Source organism: Lutra lutra, chromosome 18 (genome assembly GCF_902655055.1).
Source record: "Lutra lutra chromosome 18, mLutLut1.2, whole genome shotgun sequence".
NCBI lineage: Eukaryota > Metazoa > Chordata > Mammalia > Carnivora > Mustelidae > Lutra > Lutra lutra.
In genome coordinates, this window is record NC_062295.1 from 14,146,492 (window position 1) to 14,173,159 (window position 26,668).

General features: G+C 39.1%; 1 protein-coding gene across 1 annotated transcript in view; it reads right to left on the bottom strand.

Moving 5' to 3' along the window:
- SMG1 (SMG1 nonsense mediated mRNA decay associated PI3K related kinase) overlaps window positions 1-26,668 on the bottom strand; it is a 108,603-nt gene that overhangs the window by 25,421 nt on the left and 56,514 nt on the right. Inside the window, 22 exon segments of the mRNA XM_047714668.1 lie at window positions 136-354; window positions 476-585; window positions 672-810; window positions 1,302-1,550; window positions 3,100-3,329; window positions 3,724-3,970; window positions 6,118-6,340; window positions 8,635-8,789; window positions 9,092-9,309; window positions 9,872-10,033; window positions 10,560-10,737; window positions 10,840-11,070; window positions 12,239-12,377; window positions 12,510-12,654; window positions 13,794-14,078; window positions 14,398-14,646; window positions 17,768-17,888; window positions 18,949-19,108; window positions 19,483-19,630; window positions 20,302-20,411; window positions 23,411-23,612; window positions 23,755-23,897. Of these exon segments, the coding sequence (XP_047570624.1) occupies window positions 136-354; window positions 476-585; window positions 672-810; window positions 1,302-1,550; window positions 3,100-3,329; window positions 3,724-3,970; window positions 6,118-6,340; window positions 8,635-8,789; window positions 9,092-9,309; window positions 9,872-10,033; window positions 10,560-10,737; window positions 10,840-11,070; window positions 12,239-12,377; window positions 12,510-12,654; window positions 13,794-14,078; window positions 14,398-14,646; window positions 17,768-17,888; window positions 18,949-19,108; window positions 19,483-19,630; window positions 20,302-20,411; window positions 23,411-23,612; window positions 23,755-23,897 (4,063 nt within the window).

Below are 26,668 nucleotides of genomic sequence, written 5' to 3' on the forward strand. Positions count from 1 at the left end.
GTCCTATTTCACTGACTTTTCAGTATATTCATGATAGTCTTCCAAAAATATTTTTTAAAAGATAGCTTTACCCAGCTTTTTGATGGACATGTTAACACTAGTAAAAAGATGGTGACCACTTATCATTGCCTTCACCTTAATTTCAGCTACTCTGGAAGAAAAGAGGCTGCGGGTGATCTCTCGCTCCATCTCTCTCTTGCTCTGCTTGCTCTCAGCCTGCTGGCCCCCTCCACCGTAGACAGCACCGGCAAACCCCGCCTCGCCCCCAGCCGTCCAGTCCACCAGGGGGTCATACACAAAGGCCTCCAGCAATGTCAGCAGAGTCTCTCTGCCACGTCGCATGATGTGTAGAACCTGTTTTCAGAGGTGTTTTAATCAGGTTTTGCCACAAGTTTCCTTGCTCAAATGTCATTTTTCATTCCCAAGATTTGTTAATTTAACAGGTACATTAAGAGGTATAAGAGAAAGAGCATACCTGCTCGCATGAAAGCCTAAAAACACCTTCTACTCCAGTTACACCCAGGGCTGTTTCAATATTCTGTGTCATTCGAAAAGGTACTTTCTCAGGAACTCTGAGGCTTTTACCTTGAAAAGAGAAACTGTTATATTTTTGTCCTTTCATCAAAAATATTTGACACTCACATAAATGTAAAAGTCCAATTTAATTTTACCTTTTTCAAAGCAAACATTGTAATCTATGTGAACCACCTCTCCAGTCGTCATATCAATGAGAACATTATCCAGATGTCTATCTCCAAGGCCAATTATGTATCCGACCATAGACATGACTGCAGTAGATCTGGCATAAGACTAAACAAGACGGGAGAGGGGGTGGGGAGAGCAAGTTGTAACACCATCAGCAAATTTCCTTCCAATTTAGACTTGATGCTCTAAAATTTACAAAATTCCATAATCCCACTTGTTTCTAAATAGCACTCCTCAGGGAATGCTGCAAGTGGTCCCAGAGGCTTTGTACTGAGCAGCAACACTGTTGGTACCTGTTGGTTCTACTTAATATTTGAATACTGGATTTAATAAAAAACAAAACAACTATTTCCAGCCACCCTAGTTTTTCCTTTCTCAAGCTTTTACTCTTCATTTCATCCAGAATCCCCTCTGTTCTATCCTCACACAGTCATGGCCATGCCTTAGAAAATAAACGTAATGTAAGACTTGAAGTAAGAACTACCAAGTCTGCAGTGAGATGAAGGGGAAGAGGAGGAAGGTGAACGACACAGACTAGAAAGGAAGCAGACAAAAGGAACAGGAATACTCATCACAGCCCAAAACAAAACACATACCTGTGTGACTCTCCACCATTCATCGGGTGTGGTGCAAGATGACCAAAGTTCTTTAGCAAGGAGATTTGGGGGAGTGGCCTCCATTAACTCTTCTAATACCGCCTTCATTACATGAAGAGGCCAATCCCGTCGGGACACATCCAAACTAAGTCCAACTGCTTTTAAAGCGGGGCCAATTTTACTATAATAAAGTTCACTAGGACGAGGTACAATTCCAGGATTCTGAGGAGTCTGGTAAGAATCTTGGGCCTTAAAAAAATTTTTTTAAGAAAAACATCAACTTTATTTAAATATAAATATAAAAAGATTACTTTGACTATAAAATAATATTTTTAAAACTGTGTTTTGTTTTTTTTTTTGTAAGATTTTATTTATTTATTTATTTTTGAGAGACAGAGTGAGAGAGAGAGCATGAGTTGCACGGGGAGGGGGAGGCAGAGGGAGAAACAGACTCCCCACTGAGCAGGGAGTCCAATGCAGCACTGGATCCCAGGATCCTGGGACCATGACCTGAGCCGAAGGCAGACATTAATGACTGAACAGCCGAGGTGCCCTTAAAAACTGGTTTTTGAATGACATTCTCCACCTTCCCAGCCAAACTGCACAGACCAAATAGATAATTCTTCTGGACTATGCAGCTTTCTTACAACCTTTCTCTTAATTAAGTACTACCACTGTATTGAAAACGTGGTCTACTATTTTCTTGAGCTTCAATTCAAACTCAACATTTACATTCTTCTTTATAACACATAATTCTACTGAAAATTTATCATTTATGCACAAACTTCATTCTTCATGGTATGACTCAATCATCAACATAAAATTAACAGTATTCAGAGAAAAATGTATATAGCCCCTCTCTAATTCCCATCTCTCATTTAATGCTCAATAATTGTTCTGCAGTCTCCTATGCTTATTTTTTAAATTTGACTCCTTTCAAACTCTTGTTCCTTCCCATACCTACCCTAATTAATTATTTTGGCTAGATATGGACTTCTGAGGTTGAGACTGTATTAAAACTTCATCTTTATTTCCGTAGCACTTAGTACTATTCCTGGCATATATACTAAGCACCCTGATGCTTAGCTAGAATGAATTCTAAATTAAATCCCTAGTCTAAATCAAAATCATAAATTTCACAGGTACGAAATATGACATCACAGCAATCAAATATAATATAAGGTTTCTCTTTTTTACAAACTTAAAATAAGCTGGTTGTCAAAGCTCTCTTATCTGTAAATTTAATTTAGAAGACCCTAGGGCACTGGGTGGCTCAATTAAGCATCTGCCTTCTTCTTGGCTCATGATCCCGAGATCCTGTGGTGCTATGGTTCTGTGATGGAGCCCCACATGGCCTCCCTGTTCAGCAGGGAGTCTGCCTCTCCTCCCTCTATGTCTCCCCCCCATTCATTCTCTCCCATTTGTTCTCTCTCAAATAAATACAATCTTTAAAAAATAAAAATAAAAGACCCCTAGTAAGCCCAATAAAAAAATCATTAGGATGCGAAATATCAGCTTACTGATTAACAACCACAATACGACCCTACCTGCTCCCCCTGTATTTGTCTAGAGTAAGATTAACCAAATGTCACCATTTCGGCCTCTTAAAACTTTATTTAAATATGCCTCAGAAACACTCTCCTAGATATTTCAAAAGTCTGTTCTAGAACATTTATAAATTTACCAAGATGCTCAAGTACAGAAAACGTATGAGTATTTCACACAGAACAAGAAAGAGATTAATATATGTTTTTCTGGAAATTCAAATAAAAGTACATGTATATCTGAATTTATCAACCTTCTGTGCTTGTAGGGCAGCTTCCCGTTGTTGCCATCGTTTGTAAAGACCAAATAAGGGTGTGGCTCCATCCACCCACTGGATTAGTCCTGATCTTGTTCCCAGTGGCGTTACAGAATAGTGTCGGGCGTGGAAACGGGGTGTTTCCTGGCGATTGATTGTAGCAAACATGGTATTCACAATAGACAGGAATTGCATTATTCTCTCATCCAGATGTAAATCTTCTAATCCTATGGAAACAAAATTTAAAGTAGCTACAGTGTTGACCAAATGGTGTGGGGATGGGCTTACAAATATATCACCCCTGGGTTTCCTCTCAGCAACAGCAGCAGTCAAGAACTGAGAGCCAAGGAAGCATAACGGGAGCATGAGAGAACATTCCATTCAGTCACAAGGTATTAGAAGCCAGCATTATTAGCTGTACCTCAGTTCTGTTTATATAGGCTCTTAAGCAAAGAGAAGATAAGGAATAGAAAATCTTACTACATAGCCTCTAACCACTTCCATTCAAAAATCAGGAAAGATACAAGACAATCCAGGCTATTCACCTGGAACCAACCCCTCCCAGAAGATTCATACACAAAGCATTCATAATCAAATTAAGGCTCTTCTTTTAAATCCTACCTTTGAAAAGATAAGGATAGCTCTTGCCATCTGACCCTAGAAAGAGAAGTTTCTTTGGCTTGGTTTTGGTAGGTAAGATGGTGATGGTTCCGCCCACACTGTGGATTGTGACAGTGTCTCTGGCTGACACTTCTCCAGGAAGAGCAATTTCAGTGTTTGTCATGGCAGCCAGCCATGGGCTGATTTCTTCCAGACGCAAGATATAACTTGCACGTTTCTGTGCTCTCTGTTGCAAACTCAGCATTATCTATATTTATAAGATGGGGAAAAACAGGTTTACATTATCACCACAACACTTACTTTGTCCACATTCAATTTGGCATAAAAATAAACTTGAAATACCAATACAGATACCGCATATTGTAGTTCCTACATTTAATTTCATGCTGTATACTTGGGTCATCCTGAGAGAGGAAATACTGTATGTATACTAATATGATCTAGGTGATTCCTACTTTGTTCAGACTTAGCTCTTCTTCTCTGTCCAAACAACCGATGCAATCATAACAGATGGAAGGAAAGCACTGCTGTGATCACAAAATTCAGGGCTGGTAGCAAGCTAATTCCACACGTTAAGCTACGTTTTATCAATGCCAAAACAAATCAATTAAGTTCTTAAAATAGAGCAAAAGATAAAACTGACAGCTGCTGGGTGTCAAGTAGACACACCCTTAGTAGCCACTTGAAAAGCTGGTAACAATTTAGAGCTCTGACTATTTGAAGTGTGCAGAATTAACACCACAACCCCTTCTAATTACTCATAGGGAGTGGATCACATGTATAGTTTGTATCCCCAATTGTAGCTAACTTAATAATGTGCACCAGAATTAATTCTGAGCTCCACTTTCATGTGAGAAATGTTTTATCAATCCTCAATCCTCAGTGAGCTTTGTTCCATAAAAGGAAAAAGACAACTGGACACACCCCAAGTATTCACAGACAGGACACAATGGATAAATGGTAGCATCTTTCCAAGTTCAGCTGTATACAAAATATAGATGAATCATAAAAACCAAATGCTGACCCACCAATTACGTAATAAACACAGATATATACATACATACATATATATATATATATATATACATACATACACATATATATACACACATATATATAAATACAAATACAGACCTATGTATATATGTGTATATATATATATATATGATCTCATTTATATGAAGTTTAAAAACAGGCAGAAACTAAACAATACATCCCTTAGAAACACATCAATAAGTAACCTTTTTTTTTTTTTTTAAGTAATCCTCTTATCTCTTCCTCTGGTTTTCTTAGTTTATTGAAAAGGAGACAAAGAAGCAGGAAACTGCTCTTGGAATGCAAGCAAACAAGTTTTGGCTAAGACGCATATAATAACCTTCATCCTTCACATTAGGGTTCTAGTCTTGTGCTTCTAGCAATTTACTATGAATTTAGTATTCTAGTTTCTTCTAGATTGCATTTACTAGTTAAAGTCAGATGTCCTCTTTGTTTCTACACTGTACCTTTTAATAGTTTTCTCATTGCTAAAGTAAGGAAATCAGGAGCAATAAAGTTAAGGGATAGAGAAAGAAGGGATAAAATAAGAAAAAGCTACAAGGTAATAAACAGGCTCCCTAAATAATGGTGCTGTTGCTCTACCAGATAAAAACCAAAGTAAATACAGACTAAGAGGACCAAAACATAAAAGGTAAGGATTATCAGGTGCCTGGGTGGCTCAGTCGGTTACGTGTCAGCCTTCAGCTCAGGTCACAATCCCAGGATCCTCGGATCAAGTCCCACACATTGTGCGCTCTGCTCCATCAGAAGCCTGCTTCTCCTTCTCCCTCTGCCCCCTACTCCTACTTGCTCACTCTCTCTAGTGCTCTCTCTCTAATAAATAAAATCTCAAGGAAAAAAAAAAAAGACAAGGATTCTCAAATATTTAGATATGCTAATCATCCCACTGGCTAATCATGCCAATCAGCCTATGGAGAACTGATTTTTCAGTTACTTATAAATATTGATGTTGTTATAGGTGACTATTTGGTCTGTCAGAATCCCTAAGAAAGGCTACATAGGTACAAGATCAAATTTTATAATCTTTTATAAAGATAATAAAGCAAATCATCAATATTTAGGTCAAGGCCAGACCCTTTCATTAACGACTTTATTACAGTATATCCTTCCCTAGTGTGAACGCTCTATACATAAAAGTTTGCTGCCCTAGGCCCATTCGCTCCCAAATTCTCAAAATGAAGAAAATACTTCTCCCCACATTTCTTAGAAACTGGTCATAAGCTGACTTCCATGGACCTACAAAATCTCACATTCCAAGTAAGGAGAGTCCCCATGTTTGACATTTGTATCTCATATGGAATTTCCCATTTTAGTGGCATGCTTGAGATTTTTCTGTACCTCTTTAAATGGAATCCAGCTGCTTCCAGGCTTTGCAGGATTTGACGGTGTCTTCAGCTTTTCAAGAGCATTTTCAATTGCTTCGCCATAGTTATCCTGAAACCACTTTTCATGAGGAGTTTCTGCAGGGGCTGCAGTGATGCTCCTTACATGCTCCAAAGCAAACACAATGGGCTTCATCAAAGCTGTGTGCTTTTCCCGCATGATTGCAATTTTCTCTTCCCTGACCAGGAAGACATAAAGAGTTTTACAAACATGGAACAGTTTAAATGCATCTACTGTTAAGTAAACAGTATAAAAGAATAAACTAAAATAAATAAAATAATAGCACAGGGGCGCCTGGGTAGCTCAGTGGGTTGGGCCTCTGCCTTCGGCTCAGGTCATGATCTCAGGGTCCTGGGATCGAGCCCCGCATTGGGCTCTCTGCTCAGCAGGGAGCCTGCTTCCCCCTCTCTCTCTGCCTGACTCTCTGCCTGCTTGTGATCTCTCTCTGTCAAATAAATAAATAAAATCTTAAAAAAATAAAAAATAAAAAATAAAATAATAGCACAATAACTTATAAACACAGCATTGTAGGGGTGCCTGAGTGGCTCAGTGGATTGAGCCTCTGCCTTCAGCTTAGGTCATGGTCTCGGGGTCCTGGGATCGAGCCCCACATCGGGCTCTCTGCTCAGTGGGGAGCCTGCTTCCTCCTCTCTCTCTCTGCCTGCCTCTCTGCCTACTTGTGATCTCTCTCTCTGTCAAATAAATAAATAAAATCTTAAAAAAAATAAAATAAATACAGCATTGTAAAATGTCCAGCCCACAAAAAGGCAGCTTTTAAATACCTGGCACTGGGAAAACTGGGTATCCACTCACAAAAGAATGAAGTCAGACCCTTACCTTCTTTACACTATTATGTAAAAAAAAAAAAAAAAAAACCCCAAAATGGATCAAAGACCTTAAGACCTAAAACTCTCAGAAAAAAAATGTATGGGAAATGCTTCTGGACACTGGATTTGGCAATGACTTTTTGGATATGGCACAAAGCATGGGCAATAAAAGAAAAAGTACAGAAAAATGAGGTTAATACATCAAACTCAACTTCCATGCAACAGAAGACCCTATTAGGGGCACCTGGGTGGCTCAGTGGGTTAAGCCTCTGCCTTCAGCTCAGGTCATGATCCCAGGGTCCTGGGATAAAGCCAGACGTTGGGCTCTCTGCTCAGCAGGGAGCCTGCTTCGTCTTCTCTCTCTGCCTGCCTCTCTGACTACGTGATCTCTCTCTCTCTCTGTCAAGTAAGTAAATAAAATCTTTAAAAAAAAAAGAGGGGCGCCTGGGTGGCTCAGTGGGTTAAAGCCTCTGCCTTCGGCTCAGGTCATGATCTCAGAGTCCTGGGATCGAGCCCCACATCGGGCTGTCTGCTCAGCGGGGAGCCTGCTTCCTCCCCACTCTCTGCCTACTTGTGGTCTCTGTCTGTCAAATAAATAAATAAAATCTTTAAAAAATAAAAGACATTATTAAGAGAGTTAAAAGAATGCACGAAATGGGAAAAAATATTTGCAAATCATTGATCTGAAAAAGGGGTTAATATCCAGAATACAGAGCAAACTCCTAAATCAACAACAACGAGACCTCCAAACAACCCAATTCAAATATGGGGAAAAGACTTCAATAGACATTTCATGTAAGAAAATATTCCCATGATCAAAAGGCACAGAGAAAGAAGCTCAACATCATTAGTCATTAGAGAAATGCAAGTCAAAATCACAATGAGCTATCACTTCACATCCATTAGGATGCTTACTATATTAAAAAATAAATAACAAATACTGGCAAGGATATGGAGAAACTGGAACACTCATGCACTTTTGGTGGGAACGTAAACTGGTGCAGGAAAAACCGTTTGGTTGTTCCTCCAAGTTAACAACAGAGTAACAATATGACCCAGGCAAATCTACTGGATCATATACAAAATAATTGAAAACAGGGGGTCAAACAGACACTTGTACACCAATGTTCACAGAAACACCGTTCTCAATAGCCAAAAGGTAAGAGCAACCCAACGTCCATCGACAGACAACTGCTAAACAGAAGGTGGAAGACGCATACAATGGAGTATCACTCGGTGCTAAAAGGAAGGAAATTGTCATATGTGTTACAACATGCATGAACCTTCAAAACATGCCAAGTGAAACAGGCCCAACACAAAGGGACAAATACCTCTGACTCCACTTACACGGGGTACTCAGAGTAGTCAAATTCAGAGACAAAAAGTAGAATAGCAATAAAGAGGCGCTAGGGTTAAGGGGCAATGGACAGTTAATGTTTAGTGGGTATAGAGCTTATGTTTGGGATGAACACATTCCTGAAATAAACAGAAGTGATGGTTGCACAACACTATACATATATTTAATGCAACTGAACTATACACTTAAAATTGGTTAAAATAACAAATTTTATGTTTTGTATATTTTACATTAAAAAGGGGCTTGGGGGCAGCTTCATCTTCAGAATAGAAGTGTACGAAAACATACTTGCGTAAGGTGTTGTTGTTCTGGACTCTCTTCACCTCATCTTCCAGCTGCTGGATCCGTCTCAGGACATACATGTGTTGCTGTAATAGAACTCCCAGCCAGAGCTCATCCCAGAGGACAGTGACCCTGCGCAGTTCCGCCACAAGCATCTGAACCTGCACACACAGCACATCCAGATATGTTAATCTACAAGTTCATATCCAGCAGTCTTGCCAACACTAGAAATTATAAGTTCTGTGTGTGCATCTTTTGTTCATTATACGATCAGAGAACCTTGACTTGTGATTCTACAAATACAGATTTATAAAACCAATCCTGCATTGTAAAGCCAATTTCAATTATTCTAAAAGCCTTTTTGTTCTTCAGGTATCTTTTCCATGTTTTGTTTAGGTTGTTTCTTAGGGGAGGGGGAAATGTAATAAAAATTGTTTAAAAACATACAAATTGTGCTTTATACCTGTAACACCATAGTGGGATTTGCAGAGGACAGCTTATCCACAATTTTGCTGTAGCAATCCTGCATCATGGCTTGGTCTTCATTCAATCCACTTTTAGGTTCATCCTTATTGCTATCCTGAGAAGCAGGAGGGCTCCCTCCCTCACATTCAGAAACCAGCAACTCTTCTCCTTGAATATTGCCAAGCAAAGTTGGAATTGCAGAGGAAAACTTATTTCCTATAAGAAAATGGAAGAATTAGGTAGGCTTTGGATGTTTCCCCTATGTGCATATGTTGAGTTAAGGAAAACATTGGTAATACCTATTCAACTCTAGAGCCCTCACTTAACTAATTTGCTTTTCGTGCATTAAATTAACCAAAGATCATAGACAGTCTCCCTTGCCACAGGTAAGCTTTTATACTTATATTATAAGCAAATGGAAGACAATGGAGAAATAAATAATTCTCAACAAATTAAGAAAGCGTCTTCTCACAGCCAGAACCTAAAGCTTGGTTTCATCCTTATCTACCATTTACTCAGCTCAGTGGTGAACCTGAGAGCACTGGCACAGTTTTTCTAAGCCTAAATGGGTTACTGTGAGAATGAAGGGCATATGTAAAGCACATGCCCTAGTCCTGGACACAGCAGTAACTACCTCAATAAATGACAATTATTATTATTACTGAAAAAACCACAAACTCCATCAACTCTGTAACAGAAAGCTGAAAAAAATTTACCTAACAGACATTATCTGCAGAATAGTTTATACTTAACGTAGCAGTATTTTAATATTCCATACCTGAAGCCTGCGACTCAGTACTAAGTGATATGGTACCCACTATTGCAGGGTACAATATGAGATGTGGGGAATCTTGAGCCACTCGGCAGAGAAGGTTACAAATACTCTGGCGCACATATACTTCGGGATGGTTTAAGCGTGAGAAAAGCTGTGGGATAATTCCTTCAGGATAAGAAAGAAGGATAAAGTTATTAAAAACTGTCAACACAGTAGATGCAAAGGCATAAAACCTGATGCGTGTCAGTATCAGTTCTAAGGGCCTCAAATTTCTCCCTGTGATAACAAAGAACCCTAACAATAGTTCTTGATTTGCAAGTCTGGTTAGGGTACAGAGCTATAATCAAAATGCAGAGCAATTCAACAATGTTCTGGCAAACTGTATTTTCTATGAATGCCTGTAAAGACAGATAATTTTTAACAAAGGGCATACAACAATTTTTGAAACTTATTTTCACCACGGTCTCCAAAATTCATTTTGTATCCATTAACGCTCCTGTCAACCTTCTAGTTCTCTGAAAGGTAGGAGAGGAGAGTATGTAACGTGCAGTTCCTGGTGTCCTATGAACTAATGTAGGTACTCAATAACACATTAAAATAATAAACATAAAGAAACTGCTATTTTTTCTTATTGTCTTATGTATCCTACCCAGAAATAATTGTTCCTGAAACCTTTTATTCAGACCATTACCTCTCCACGGAGCAGTAGGTGTTGTTTCCAAGCCATGTTCCAGATACTGCCTGAGCTCGCCGGCATGCTTAACGAGCAACCTGAGCAAGCGCAGTGTGGCCATCACGATCACATCATCAGTGCTCTGCTCTGCTCTGTGACTCAAATGTAGCCTGGGGTCATCTTCATCTAAAGGAATCTAAGGGGGAAAGGTGAAAGGCAGAAATAAGAATACTGTTTTCGTCTGCTAGGAAGGAAATGTCAAATACATTCTCTTAGACCCCAACGTCGTGCTACCCACCTGACCAGCATTCAGTTTAAGGAAAGTAAAATAAGCACTGCAAGACAGCTTGTACAGGCTGAAGATTCTATCTACGACCTTTCTCCATACTTTGATAACTCCTTCTGTTGCACTTTCATCAAGTTCTGAAAGCCACGGGCAGCTTGAAATTAACTGACGCCAGATAACATCAACCATGTCATCTTCCTCATTATCTTCACCTTCTGTTATCTGAAGCGTTATATCTTCATCCTGAAGAAAATTTGGGCATAAAATGCTACCTTTCTTAAAGCAAACAGAAAGGGGGGGGAGGGGGTACATGACTTTCCAATCCTATGAAAGCATTTTTCTTGCTTATGAAAAATTAAATTATTTCATTTAGTTTCACACAAGCTAAATTAATGTCATTATGCTCCTCTGTAGGATATATTTACTAAAGTAGCTAATGAAGGATTTCAGACTTTGTTTTTTGGTACTTTAAATGCTTCTAAGTTACAATACAGTATTCTGCCTGCAGAACATTAAATGAATCTGTTCAAAAGCTTGAGGCTTGAATGTATACCAAATTCACTCACAACAGCCTTTACTCTCTTTACAGTAATGGGCACATACACAATGCCAGCTCTAGAGGACACTGATACATGCTGGTCTAGAGCAAGATGAGTCAGTACAGTTTAGCCTACGAAATAAAATCCAAACTTTTAAAGTCTATTTAAAAACTCAATATCTCTAACATTCTGGAATTAACAGAACTCTGACCTGAGAGAGAATAAATCCTACAGCTCATTTAGTCTACTAGTTTTCAACTCTGGCTATGAATTATAATCACCTAGTAAGCTTAAATACATACACCCACGTCCACACTCAGAGTACCTGGGGTGGTATTCAGGCACTAATGTGCTTTAAAAGGTCCCAAGCTAGTGTTAAGAACCTAATTTCTGATCAAAACAATAATTAAAAGAGAAATTTAATTCACATAAAATAAATTTCACCTACTGTAACAGGACCTTAAGGAAATGATTTCTCAAGGTATTACATTCTCCTTAGAAAAGTATCATAACTCACTTTCATCTTAAAACTCCAAGTTTTGATTTGTAACAGCAGCTGCCTAAACTCCATTCAACATGTAATCAAGTATATGTGATCAACCTCTTCAAAATCAATAATTTTTTTTTAAAGAGTTGATTTATTTGTCAGAGAGAGAGAGAACAAGCAGGGGGAGTGGCAGGCATAGGGAGAAGCAGGCTCCCCGCTGAACAAGGAGCCTGACGTGCGACTCGATTCTAGGAACCAAGGATCATGACCTGAGCGTAAGGCAGATGCCCAACTGACTGAGCCACCCAGGTGTCCCCAAAATCAATGAATTAAAAAAGTGATCTTGACACCATTTCTCCCAAACACTGTATGATGTTTTCCTTGCCTGAATCCCCGCTGGCCGACACACAGCCTGTCCAAGAATACCAAATATTCTCTCTTTTTCTTCTTCAGTTATAGTGTCTGGAAGCAGATTCTCAACTTCAGATTTTTCTCTAGGCAGCAGACGAACACCTTCTCCCTGACTATAAAAATAAACAAGTCACTGGTTCCAGCTACCAACACTTGTCATGTGAAGCTACCAAAACATGTCAGCAGACATTTCAAATCTCTATCTTGCAATGTGTTAAATAAATTACACATTTTAACATACATACCTAGCATTATCAACCACCTTTCTGCCCCACCTGTAAGCCCAACTAGCCAGCGCTGCCCAGGATTTGGCTACTTCGGGCGCCTGTACTGAAGACAGGTGATACAACTGTCCCAAAATGAAGTCAGGTTCTCCAACTCCAATATGCACTGCCATAATGGGGGAAAAAAAAAAAGAAAAAAGAAAGGACTCAGCAATGTTACATTCATAAATTTCAAATGGCATTCCTACCAACATTTTAGAATTTTATTATCTGTAAGCTATCTCTAAGTCCCAGAATATTACATTACAAAATTTGATCCAAGAACACATCTTTATTATGCTTTCCTCAAAGGCTAATATATTGAAATCATCACTCAGCTTCGCAAGGCAGCTTAAATTATCACCATGTAAACCACATAAATATCTTCCATGACACTGAACCTTATATAAAACAGTTCAGGCATCACATGTGTTGTACAACGTCTTAAATTCTAGTTATGACTGGCTCTTTCCTTGCGATTAGGTTAAGCCTGAACATTCTGGCAAAAATAATATATAGGTGATCACTATACAATCTCACTCAGTCAGAAATTCATGAGGTAAATATCTTTATTCACAGTTTAGGAGTGAAGAAACCATCTGCTATAATGCCATTTGCCAATATAAGATTTATAATAATCACAGGACACATCCCTTATGAATATCAAGACTGTAAATTACATAGATTATAATTATTTTATAAGACCAACCTAAGTAATTAAAACCCTAGGCTTCATAAAAACCAAAATCAAAGTACATTCTCATCAGCAAAGAGGTTACCTTTCTCCCACTCTGTAAAACCTGAACAGAACAGAAACTCCAACACTGAATGAACTACCCTATTTGTCAAGTACTTTTCTATTACTACCACCAGTGTCGGAATATGAAACTTTCATCTTTGCTAGAGTTTCTGTGCTCTACCAGCCAAGGAGACCACAGGCAACTACTGTGTACCTTTCTGGCTCTTTCCAGTGTGAGGAGGAACTCGGGTATCTGCAGTCGGACTTTCTTGCCGGCAAAAACATCTAAGTCCATAAAAGCACTGTGGCTTGGGAAAAGCCTGTGGAGCAGTTAGGTGACTTCCACAGTGGCATTAGACACTAAACAAATGTGTTTTAGTTACTTCCAGACAGTATAATATATTAAATTTCCATGCAAACAATTTTTGTGGCAAATTATGGCCAGCATAACATTATAAACTTTAAAAGAGTGGAGAAGTAACTTCTAAAGCTGGTATTTCAAAGCTAATAAAATAAAGAACTCCTACCTGTAGATTCGCTCTCAATCCGAGGATACTCTTCTTCCATGGTATTAACAGATGGGAGTTCTATTAAGGCAAGTATGTTTTTAGACAGAGTAGAAAGACCTGTGAAGTTCTGCTGTTGCTGAGCTCTGTAAACCTGTTTCAGCTGTCCTGAAATTTCTTTCCATTCTGCCTGGATCCATTTAGCCAGTGTCAGGATTGACTTAGCAACTGCATATTCAGCTTTGGCAGACTTGCAGAAAGATATAGCACAAGAACTCAACATTTCCATTGCATGTGTTGACTGGCCTACAGAAAACCAAAAACCAGCCCTTAGAAGCCTTATCTGCAATTAACAGTATTTCAGGGTAAAGTAACATTGTAAATTCAGTGGTAATCAATGATCTCTAGGAACATTACTTTGATACACTATAACAAAATCACCTTTTTCTAACGCACCGAATTACAAAGGTTATAAATTGATTACAGGTAATTTACTATTCAAGATCCAAATATTCTGCCACAGCTGAAAAAAAAAAATCTTTTCTTTTATTCCCTTACATCATACATATTTCATACACAGGATTTTCATTTTAGTCATACATTAAGCACAATTCATTTTACTAACCTGCTGTATATAGCAATTTGGTTTTTTCGATATCAAGTTCAGGCCCCCATTTTTCATCCACTTGACCTTGAGTTGATAGTTTTTTAAAATGCTGGACTAAATCCTGTGCAGTAGTAGTCTTTCCCAGCTGAACCTCACTACACTGTGCCAGCAGTCTTGTTGCAAGTGACACATTGCCTCGTTTTCTAGCAAATTTTGCTGCTGTTAGACCTAATTCCATGAGATGGCTTCTAATTGGAACGGTTTGTTCTGGAGGGGGGGGAAAAAAGTTGCATTAGTCCTTGACTGCTCTACCTAGACTGCATGGAAACATGGCCAAAAGTTCTTCCCCAGTCATTTCCCCTTCCCTACCAACTCCCTAAATAAAGATAACCCATTTTTCGTTATCTTTAAATCCCTAGTAGCTTGGCATACAATAAACAGTACTTTTGTTGAAATAAACGTAAGCAAATGATGAAGCAGACAACAAATCATTCACTGTAAGAAATTTGTTTTTCAGGGCACCTGGGTAGCTCAGTGGGTTAAAGCCTCTGCCTTCAACTCAGGTCATGATCCCAGTGTCCTGGGATCGAGCCCGGCATCGGGCTCTCTGCTCGGTGGGGAGCCTGCTTCCCTTCCTCTCTCTCTGCCTGCCTCTCTGCTTACTCGTGATCTCTATCTGTCAAATAAATAAATAAAATCTTAAAAAAAAAAAAAAGAAATTTGTTTTTCAGTTACTAGATCTTCTAACTAAAGAGCATAAGCCAAAGTGTGGGGAAAAAGCTAGAGCATCTCCCTCTTGTTGTGGAAATACCCTCTGCCCTCCTCGCATGCCATTCTCTTGGGAGAATTTCTGAAGAATCCTTCGTCTCCTTCTCATCCGCTACCCATCCATTAAAACTCGTGGTCCTCAGGGTCAGTCCTAGGCTCTCTACTCTTCCCACTCTGCATATTCTCCCTGGACAGTATCATCTGTTCCTGTAGCTTCAATTACCATATGAATGCTGATGACTCCTGAATCTTTATCTCTAGCCAGACCTGACATCTGAGTCCCATCTGCCTACCAGTCACCTACACTCAGGTATTTCAAGGACACTTTTTACCTGTGTCAAGTGGAATCCATTTTCTACCACCCTCCAAACCTTATACTTCCTTCTGTTATTCCTTTCTCAAGGCAAGGCACATGATTCACCTGGCTACCTAAGCAGGTGCCCGCCAGTCATCTTAAGACTCTACCTGCAACCTTCATATCATATCTATTTTTTTCTATCCTTACTGCCACTACCTTGGGTACCTTTAGCAGGAATTTAAGCCTAGCTGGACCCTCTGACGCCTAAGTGTTATCCTCTTCTAGTTCATTCTCCAACTTTCAACTAAAATCATCTTACACAAAGCTAAATCTTTAACACTTAACTTCCCTTTGATGGCTTCCCACTGCCCCTCTGACAAAACCCCAACTCCCGAATTTGCCTTGAAAGGCACTGATGCCTTCCATTTCATTCCAGTCTCAATCTCCTTCTACTTCCTCTCTTCCCACTCTCCCTTAGGCAAACTGTCACCTAAGAATCCTTCATTATTGCCTGCTGGCCTTTGCATGTTGGTTTCCAACCAGTCTACTGCCTTCCATCTCATCCTTACCTCCCTCAAGAACCAGCTTAAATGTTACTTCCTCCTCAAATCCTGTTCTGACTGATCCCTAGGACTAAATTCGTACCCTCGTTGTACGTTCACCATGTACATGCACTTCCACTCAGCACACCATACTGCTGTCCCTTGTTTGAGTTCAGTTTTCCCTGCTAGACTCTAGAATCACTGTGGTCCCTGGAATGCAGAAAACAGGCTTGTCTTGTTCACCGTTACATCACAACTTCGAACACATACCTCATAAGCACGTGCTGAAGAAGTGGAAAAAAAAGCGAGGAGTGGAATTGTGTCTCCAAATAAAACCACTGGTTACTGACTTGGTATTCCCAATTTTAAAACTTGTTCAATAAGGGAAGGATGAGGAAAAAAGATATCTGTAGTCCTGTTATACACCATCCTCTGTGCTGGGGCCTTTATATGCCTTGCCTCATTTCCTATAATCCTTAAAAGAATCTCCTGACCAAGGCAATATCCTCAACTGAAGAGGAAAGTGCCTCTGAAATTTAATGACTTGCCCTAAGGTCCTTCCATTTGCAAATGCTGGGCTAACAATCCAACCAAGGGTATATGGCAAGGAGGGTCCAGGTGAGTCACAGTTCCCACTAATCACTGGGCAATCCCAAGTCCGTACGCCAACAAAACTTTACTTGAAATTTAATACACAAACATATTAAGCTTAGCTACTTTTCAACTAACATTCTATAGAATTCTGTCAATTTTTCCATTTTCAAGCAATAAAATAAATTGCTAGCATCCCTTTAACATGACATTTCTTTCTTAAAAATGAGACCTACAAAATCAATCAATTAATCAATAAATCCTACTTACAAAAGAGAGAGACCTACTAATATTTATACAAGTACTACTTCTCTAAGTATTCATTTGGAGTGTTTAAAAACTTAACATTCACAGTACATTGTATCTGACAAAGAATTTGTATCCAGAACAAACAAGTCTATGACTTGATTAAAAATGGGCAAGATGGAAACACTTAACAAAGTAAGATATACAATGGTCACCATGCAAAAAATGCTTAATCTCATTAATCACCAGGGAAATGCAAATAAAACCACAATGAGGTACTACTATTATACACTGGTGCCAGTGACTAAAATTAAAGACCAGCACTACCAAGGATGTAGATGTCAGAAGAAATATCCAAACACTTTCTAAGAAAATGACAAACTATTTTTAACATTAAACTATATGACCCAACAATTCTACTCGGAGGCATTTACTCAAGAGAAACACAAATATACGTCCACTCAGAGACCTGTACATGAACTTCATAGCAGCTTTATACAGTAGTCTAAATTTTAAAATAAACAACTCCAATATCCACCAAAAGACCCAGAGATAAATTATGGTATATCCACAAAATGCACAGTACTCAACGACGACAGGAAGGATCATAGTACTGCTACACAAAACATAGGGGAACCTTAAAAATAAAATGCTGAACCAGAGAAGCCAGACACAAGAGAGTTGCATGATTCCATTTATATAAAACATTAGTAAAGACACATCTAATCTAAAGTGACAGAGAAGAAATCAGCGGTTGTCCAGGAACAGGAGAGATGGGAGAGGTGACTGAGGGATTAGGAAACCTTTTGGGGTAAGACCAATGTTTTCTATCTTGATTGTATTGACGGTTACACTGATGAAGATGTGTCAAAACTGGAACTGTACATTTAAAATGTGTAAACTATATCTCAATCAAAGCTAGTAAAAAAACCAACCTAATTACCTTTTATCTTCTCCAACAACTGACTCTGGTACATGGTATATCTTAATGCCTGCATCCATGGTCTCACATCATGCTGTTTACATGAACGCAGAGCTTCACTGAAGAGTGGAATAAGACAATCCTGCCAGAGAAAAACCAAAACTACTTAATGTAAACAGCCTCTTTATATGTTTGTAGGTTGAGATAAGCTGTGTCCCCCATAAGCCAGCTGCTCCAGGCTCATCTATTAAACTCTCCACTATCTTCAATATCTCCTAATCACAAGAGGAAAGACACTCTAAGACACTCTAAGAGCAGAAATCTTTGCTTTGGGGGGAAAAAAAAGTCCAACTTATCAGTATACTTATCAATAAAGCACTTTTAAAAAAATTAAACATAGCATATTTAATATAAAGCAAAAGTTGAGTTACAGAGAAACATTAAACTATTGCTTTGTAAGCAGATTCTCAAAGACTATACTTCCCTTGGGAAGGGCCCATTTTGGTTAAACTTTACCCTACCTGGGAAGAGGATGAAGTGTCTTCATTATTATTTAGTTCTTTTTTTAAAAGTAAGCTCTTAACCCAACATAGGGCTTGAACTCACAACTCTGAGATCACGAGCTACATGCTCTACCAACTGAGCCAGCCAGGTGCCCCTAAGAGTCTTTTATTTTAATCAAATCTAAAATTTATTAATGCCTTTCAATGGAAAATATATTTACATACACCAACCCTCCTTTCAAAAAAAAAAAAAAAGAAAGAAAGAAAAGAAAAAATAATTAACCAATTGGCCATCCTTGAAATGATGTATCTTGGGTTCCTCCATCTGCCTCACATTGTCCTGAAATGAAAATGTGCCTAAAAATGACATTTTAGATTTCTTGATTTACTAGTTTGTCCAACAAATGCTACAAATGCTACTTTAAAAATTAAAAAAAAAAATCTTGGGGTGCCTGGGTGGCTCAGTCACTTGGGTGTCTGATTCTTGGTTTTAGCTCAGGTCATGATCTGATAGGTCACAGGATTGAGCCCTACACCAGGTTCCATGCTCAACAGGGAGTCTGCTTGAGATCATCTCTTCCTCTGCCCCTTTTCCATGCTCTCTCTTTCTCTCAAATAAATAAATCTTTTTTCAAAAAAATTCTACACGAATGCCTATTAATGTTCAGAATACCCTGATAAGGATACACATATACACACCTCTGTGGAAAGTCTGTTCGAAACTGTGTTCTCCAAAGCAGAAGAGCAATACAGCTGTAAGGTACTTAGAACTGGCAGAGACTGTGAAACTGTTAAAGTAGAAAGTCTCAGTGGTCCAATAGCTATGCGGGACGTCTGCTTCAAGTACTTTACCACATTCCTGAAACAAAATATTCACTGTCAATCAATAAACAAGATTTTCCAACCTGCATAATCACTGAAAAGATAAGACAGTTTGATAAGATGGTACTACAGTGGCATCCAAAGAGGAGGAAGGAAGAGGAGATGCCTTCCCTCTAGTAAAATGACATAAGTAAGTCAACACAGGCTTCTGGGGATTTCTACAGTTTATTTAGTTTCAACCTCTACATATGTTGCCAAGTGGCATTCATGTATCATATGACTTCTACAACTAAAATGGAGCTATCATGACTAACACTGAAGTGATCATGTAACTGACTCCGCCCCCGAAGTATATAGGTTTACCATATGGCAAGACATAGTGCACATTAACCCCCTTAGGACTGAACTTACTCAGTTATGGACTGCCACTTCTGATCTTGTTCTATATGGTTTAAAGCAGTTGCCAAACAAACAGAACTTCTCAACAACTGAACTTCAATAGATTTCTGAAGTTCCCTTGGATCTGGACTTAACATGTTAGGAAGCAGTTTTTTCATATCTACAGAAGTTAAATAAAATCCATTAAGTTAATATGCTTTTAATATGTGATAAAATATTTTGACAGTATTAAAAAGTTATCACCAATGAATACATTCTTTCATATTTAAATTCAGGCAGCTGAACATTACGATTAAGCATTTCTGATAGCTATATAAAAATTATAGTCCACATTCAAATTATATCTCAGACCTGCCTCAAAACAGCTGATTTCCATAGTTCAAAAATCAGTAAATCAACCGCTACATTTAAAGGGACAAATCTAGCCCTACTTTGCAAACCTTACTGAACCTAGCAACTCAAAGCTAACACACAAACTACTCACAATACTAACTTTAGGATAATAGAATGTTCCAGTTGCGGTAAGGAAGTTAATGAACCACATTAAGGTCAAGAAAAATATTTAGCTTAAAGACTACTTAAACTTTTTCAAATGTGGCCAGATAAATCTCCAAGTCTTATAATAGCCTTTTTTTAGTTTAATTTTATTTAAACTGTTTTCATTTGACAAATCAAATATAAGTAAAACACACCTAGAGATGTCCCTTTACATAGAATTTGGCCCCAAAATAAATGTACAAAAACTTCCAGATTTTCCAGGAAATACTAAGTCAAATATCTTGAGCAACTTGTCTATAAAATACTTAATTCTAAGATTATTATTTCAAATACCTATTTTCTCTTTTGATCCTCCAGCAAGTAGATTGATATTTTCTCCTGGTAACAATTCTAATTGCTCAGTACATTCAACAAATTCTCCTGATTCAAAACTGCTTAGTGACCTGTAATTAAAATACCAGTTAGCTTGTATTATACCTATCCAGCCCGTGGGACCATTCAAAAAAAGTAGAACAAATTCTAGAAAAACACAGCACAGTTACATAGCATTCGCTTGATGAGGTTCCTCCTACCTAGGCCTTCATTTTTTATTTCTATTTTGAAGATGTGACTACCGACTTAATTAGCACTAAAACGAGCGGTGAACCAGAAAGCCACAGCTATAGTCATACACAGTCTAGCATAACCACCCCTCCATGTTTCCTTCCTCTTTTTGAGCCTGTTATCCTCAGGGGCCCATCCAACAAACTGACAGATCAGATCTCTGAAGGGCAATGCCAACATCTGATTCTCCCCAAACTATCTCTAAAACCGCTACATGGCCCCACCCCCCCACCTAAAACCCAGGCCCCTGGAGGGTTCCTGTTCTATTATCTCATCCTTCCACCCTATCCCACCTTTCACTGCTGGCCTCCCTCCCTCTCTCCCTTCTCCAGTGTGTTTCATGGAAGCTGTTTCTCTTCTTTCAAAGAATTCTTCCTTTCCATCTCCTTATGTCATCTGAAAATGGTGGTGCCTCTGAAACTCCTTTAGTCCCGTGGCAACAATGCTAGGACGAGAGGCCTTCTAGCTCCCCACCTACTGCTGCTACTTTCAGAGCACTCACACTGTTCCCATTCTTACTATAGCTGCTTTCCAACCAAGAAGATGACTCAGTTTCTTCATCTATCTCTCTTTCTCTTTCCCATTAACCACTCATCTTTTCCTGTCTCTCTCACTATATCCCCTTCTTACAATGCAGCCTGAATACAGCACTAGCAATGTAACATCAAGGACTATACCTGCCTCCCCCTTATAAGCTCAAAGCCAGGACCAAGGCAACCAAGTGCTTCTCATGTGAGCGGCAAATGATGAACTGTCAAGGTTTGGTGACAACACCCTTATCATTCCTGCCACTAGAGGGTCTGAGACCTCTCCAGTGGCAGGTTCCCTGCATCCCCACTAGACTCTACAATGCCCCTCTACAATTCTCTCTGCTAATGACTGACTCCTCAAAACACACACACACACACACACACACACACAGCCACACAGGCTTTCATTTCCTCTACTCTTACCCTTAATTCACCATCTACCTGCTCCCAAAACTCTGTTCGTATGCAACTACTTTCCTTGGGTTCAAAAAAGGCAGGGCCCAGTTAATCCTTAAATCAATGTTCTTTATCCCACTTCTTCAGCCTCTGCTTTCCAGTCACTCCTTCCCCTAAGCTTAAAAGAACACTTAATCTCTCCAATACTTCAAGTAAATACACAAAATTCTCCTTTAGCCACAGCTTCCTCTCCTTGACTTCATGAAAAACTCACTACCCAAGTAACCTTTGGAGCTTTCGATTTCCAAGTGTCTTCACCACTCAACAGTATTCAGCCTGGCTGCTTCTCCTCCTCTTTCTCTGCAAAGCTCTTCCTGCATGTCATCTCTGGAACTCCTGACAAGGTGGACTACCCCAGTCTGGTTCTCCTACATCTCAGACTCTTCCTTTCTCAGTGTCTTTGTTTTTATCAATGGCTTCCTCTCCCCTCCTGTAAAAAAAGATTCTGACCTTGGCCCTCTTTACTTTTCACTCACCCATCCCCAGAGCTTTATCTGTTACCTGGTAGCTTACAAAAGGCTCTGGAGCAGAGCCAGGGAAAAAAGGGTCTTTTACTGTCACCTACATGCTAATGATCCCCAAATCATTCTCTAGCTTAGATACTTCTCCTGTGTTCCAAATCCAATTCTTTACTGCTTATTAAACAGTCTCCTCTGCATGTTTCATAAGCACCTTAAACACACCTCATTGTTCTGTGTGCTCCTCCTTCAATTAATAGTGTCTGTTCTCCCTCTACCATTGTCCCATAGATCAGTGGTATACATGCTGCCACCCTTGCCATCCATCCCCAGTCTCTTGACAACACAGCAGAGTGAACTTCGAAGTCAGGTCAGAACATGCCTCTCCTGTTCAAATCTCACCTAAGATTTTCTCTCTTATTAAGAATCAAAGTCCTCAGAGTTCCCACCTACTCTCTACCCTTATTCCTTATTATTCACCTGCTTCAACAAGAATGGCCTCCAGGGCATTTCCAGAACACTAAAAACACATCACTCTTCCATCAGATGTTTCCTCAAGTCTTTGCTCAAATTGTCATGCTGATGACATTCCCAACCTTATCTGTCTGTCTCCTCTAGAAGGAGCTCCTCAAGGGTTAGAATTCATGTTTCATGAAATGTTAAACCCCACTGACTGGCACACAGTACAAGCTCAGTGGAGAAATTACCCATTAACACGTTTACGCTCTAGAAGCTGAGCTTCTCAATGGGAAGGACGCCTAATGACCACTATGCCTCAGCCACTTATGGGTATACAAATTCTGAATTAAGGGATTAATTCAACACATACTTTCCGTGTTTTTTAAAAATTTAATATTTATGTATTTAAGTAATCTCTATCCTCAATGTGGCACTCGAACGCATGAACCCAAGATCAAGAGTTGCATGCTCTACTGACTGAGACAGCCAGGGGCCCCCGGTACATATATTATGAATTAAGGGATTAATAAATGCACAGAGGAACAAGAAGGAAAAAAAAAGACAAGAAAGGGGATTTACAAATGTTCATTAACTGCCCTCTTCAGATTATTTTCAATCAATCCAAACCCAATTTAGGAACAGTCATCAAGTGTGACCCTTTCTAAAGCAGTAACAAATTTCTCTTTATATTCATTTTGTAAGCTCTAAGAATCAATACCAAAAGACTATGAACATTGAGAAGACTGTCTTCCCACTGCATGAACACCTTCCTCACCTCTAATGTTGGTTTCTCACTGTAGTAATTTTCAAACAGCAGTATTATCAGAATTTCAAATATCTTACAACAGCAGATGTTACCAATTTTAATATTTTTTCTGCCACAGAGGAAGACTCGAAAGCTAATGAAAATTTATTTAAATGAAAAAAAGTCCTTACTTTATGTAGTTGAAATCAGCTTTCAGGTTGAGAGAAGTACTGCTGGTACTCTTCTTCAAGTCATGGATAGCATTCTGCCACTCCTGTACAGCAGCCCAATCAGCAATGGAAATGTAGCACTCGCACGCTTTATTTCCCAAATAATTTATCACCTCAGGGGAAGAGTCAGTTGGCTTAGACAGCACAGTTTTTCTGGATTCACCTAAGTGAACATATTTTATAAAACAGAGAGATCCAGAGCAATTATAAATATTTTAAAGAGCAGAGAAATCTAAAAATACACCATAACATTGTCAGTACAAAGTATCTGACTACAATTTTTTATTTAAATTCCAGATGCTCACCATTCAAGGAATGTCTGGGGCTGGCACCGGTCCGCCCAGTGTTGGCCAGCGCGAGAACAGACTTGTCGAAGCTAGAGATGCAGCAGTCGACGCCCGTCATGGCGCACAAGTGCTCCTGATACTCCACAGAGGCCTTTTCAAACCTTCAGCGCAAATTCAAACAGTCTTTATTTTAATTATCCACAGACATCACTTCCACAGAAACAAAAAAAGACAATCACTCAACAAATTGAGCGGGGAAATAAACTGAGTGGAGACAGTGAGTTCATTATTTTGTGTGGGGTCAGGGCACATAAAATTAGATTTTTTTTCCCCTCACACAAATGAAAAATAAATTTTAAAAAAAGGTAGGGGTGCCTGGGTAACACAGTTGGTTGGGCATCTGACTCCTGGGGTCAGCTCAGGTCATGATCTGAAAGTTCTGACACTGAGCCCAGGCGCTGCACTCAGTGCACAGTCTCCTGAGACTTTCACTCTCCCCCTCTGTCCCTCCCTAGTATATGCATATCTCTCTCTCAAATAAATAAATAAAATGTTTAAAAAGGGGGTGGGCAGTGTAAAATATCAGAAGGGGTGCGTGGGTGGCTCAGTGGGTTAAGCATCTGCCTTTGGCTCAGGTCACCATCTCAGGGTCCTGGGATCAAGCCCTGTGTTGGGCTCCCTGCTAGGCAGGGAGTCTGCTTTTCTCTCTCTCTCTCTCCCCCTCTGCCCCTTCCTACTGCCTGATCTATCTCTCTTTCAAATTAATAAAATCTTAAAAAAACCACACACACAAAGGTATCCTTCACTTTAAAAAGTAAGTAACAAAAAATATTGTTAAGTATCTGATCTCAACGTACACAAAGGCTAAGTAGAACATATTTTTAAAAAGAATTCATAAAGTAACAGATACTAATGATATAACTTAAAATTTGTAAGTACCAAAAACACCACAAATATTAAAAACAAATTACAAATTAAGAAACTGCACAGCAGGGGCATCTGGGTGGCTCAGTGGGTTAAGCCACTGCCTTCGGCTCAGGTCATGATCCCAGGGTCCTGGGATCGAGTCCCGTATCGGGCTCTCTGCTCAGCAGGGAGCCTGCTTCCCTCTCTCTCTCTCTCTCTCTCTGCCTGCCTCTGTCTACTGTGATCTCTCTCTGTCAAATAAATAAATAAAATCTTTAAAAAAAAAGAAAAAAAGAAACTGCACAGCAAAGGCGTGCCTGGGTGGCTCAGTAGTTAAGTGTCAGCGTTCAGTTCAGGTCATGATCCCAGGGTCCTGGGATCAAGCACCGCATCAGGCTCCCTGCTTAGCGGAAGTCTGCTTCTCCCTCTCCCACTCCCTCTGCTTGTGTTCCCTCACTCACTGTGTCTCTCTCTGTCAAATAAGTAAATAAAATCTAAAGAAAGAAAGGTAGAAAGAAAGAAAGAAACAAACAAACCACATCATCAACAATCTTGCTGTATAATAAAATCTCATAGATTGATACAGCAAAGAATGAGAGGCCATTAAGACATCATCTATGTTTTTAAAAATCACAAATGTTCAACAGAACATATGGGTAAAGTCTTAGTGTTAATCATTAATAAATGTAAATTAAAAGTATCTTCTCTGAAGATGGTGGCAGAGCTGTTATTTTTTAGTGACCCTCGGTATTCACAAAGGTGAAGAGAAGGGTTTATTATTCTATTGTTAACAGATTAAACCGGAAACAGTTTTCCGTATAGTACTTAGCAAAAGAACATACCGTAAGCCTTATGGTCTATAGCCTTTCTTCTAGAAATCAACTTGTAGGAGAATTCAAAGAAAATAAAAACAGCTATAAACTATAGTTTAAAGAATTAAGTGCCACAGTGCATTAAGATTATTAAAAAAGAGGGGCGCCTGGGTGGCTCAATTGGTTAAGCAACTGCCTTCGGCTCAGGTCATGATCCTGGAGTCCCAGGATAGAGTTCCACAATCAGGCTCCCTGCTCAGCAGGGAGTCTGCTTCTCCCTCTGACCCTCTCCCCTCTCCTGCCCTCTCTCTCACTCAAGTAAATAAATAAAATCTTTAAAAAAAAAATTAGTAAAAAACATCAAAAATAACCTTACTGTCCAAAAATAAGGAATGTTAAAAAGTATGGTGCACTCACAAAAAATACAACTGTGTCATTAAAAATAACACTGTAGATTATTTAACATGGCAAAATATTTTTTAAAATATTGCTGAGTGGCAAAAGGAAAATGAGGTAACCAGCAAAAACATAGCTATTTCTGGAAAAAGTGGAGAAAAGACTGAATATGAAAGAAATAAGAACTAAAAAGACATGTGCACCAAAACTAACAGTTATCACTGGCAGATGGAATTATGAGTTCTTTATTTGCTACATTTTCCAGATTTGGTGAAACTAATATAAATATATACAGGTTATGATTCACGTTCCTTTACCTAGTGAAATCAAGTTAGTTTAAATGTTGAATGCATAGGGCTAATGAGCAAGTACTCTGGTTTATACCAAACTCTGACATGAAAGGTTATCAATTAAGAATCAAGTTCAAAAATATTTATAAAACAAGTATGGGGTGCCTGCATGACTCAGTTGGTTAAGCGTCTGACTCTTGAATTAGGCTCAAATCATGATCTTAGGGTTGTGAGATCAAGGCTCATATCAGGCTCTGTGCTGGGCATGGAGCTTGCCTGGGATTCTTTCTCTCCCTCTGTCCATCTTCCCTGCTCCCTCTCAAGAAGGGGGGAAAAAAAAAGGAAAGAAAAAGGAAGGAAGGAAGGCAGGTTGGTTTAGAAGACAAGTAATTGGCAGATCATATTTTGAGGAAGATTTCTTACTAATCCACAAATAAGAAAGGCATCTAAGTTTTGCTGCTACTTAAAGAACAGACTAAAGACAGCTCCTTAGTAAAGTGACTTACACCAAGTTCCAATTGCTAAAAC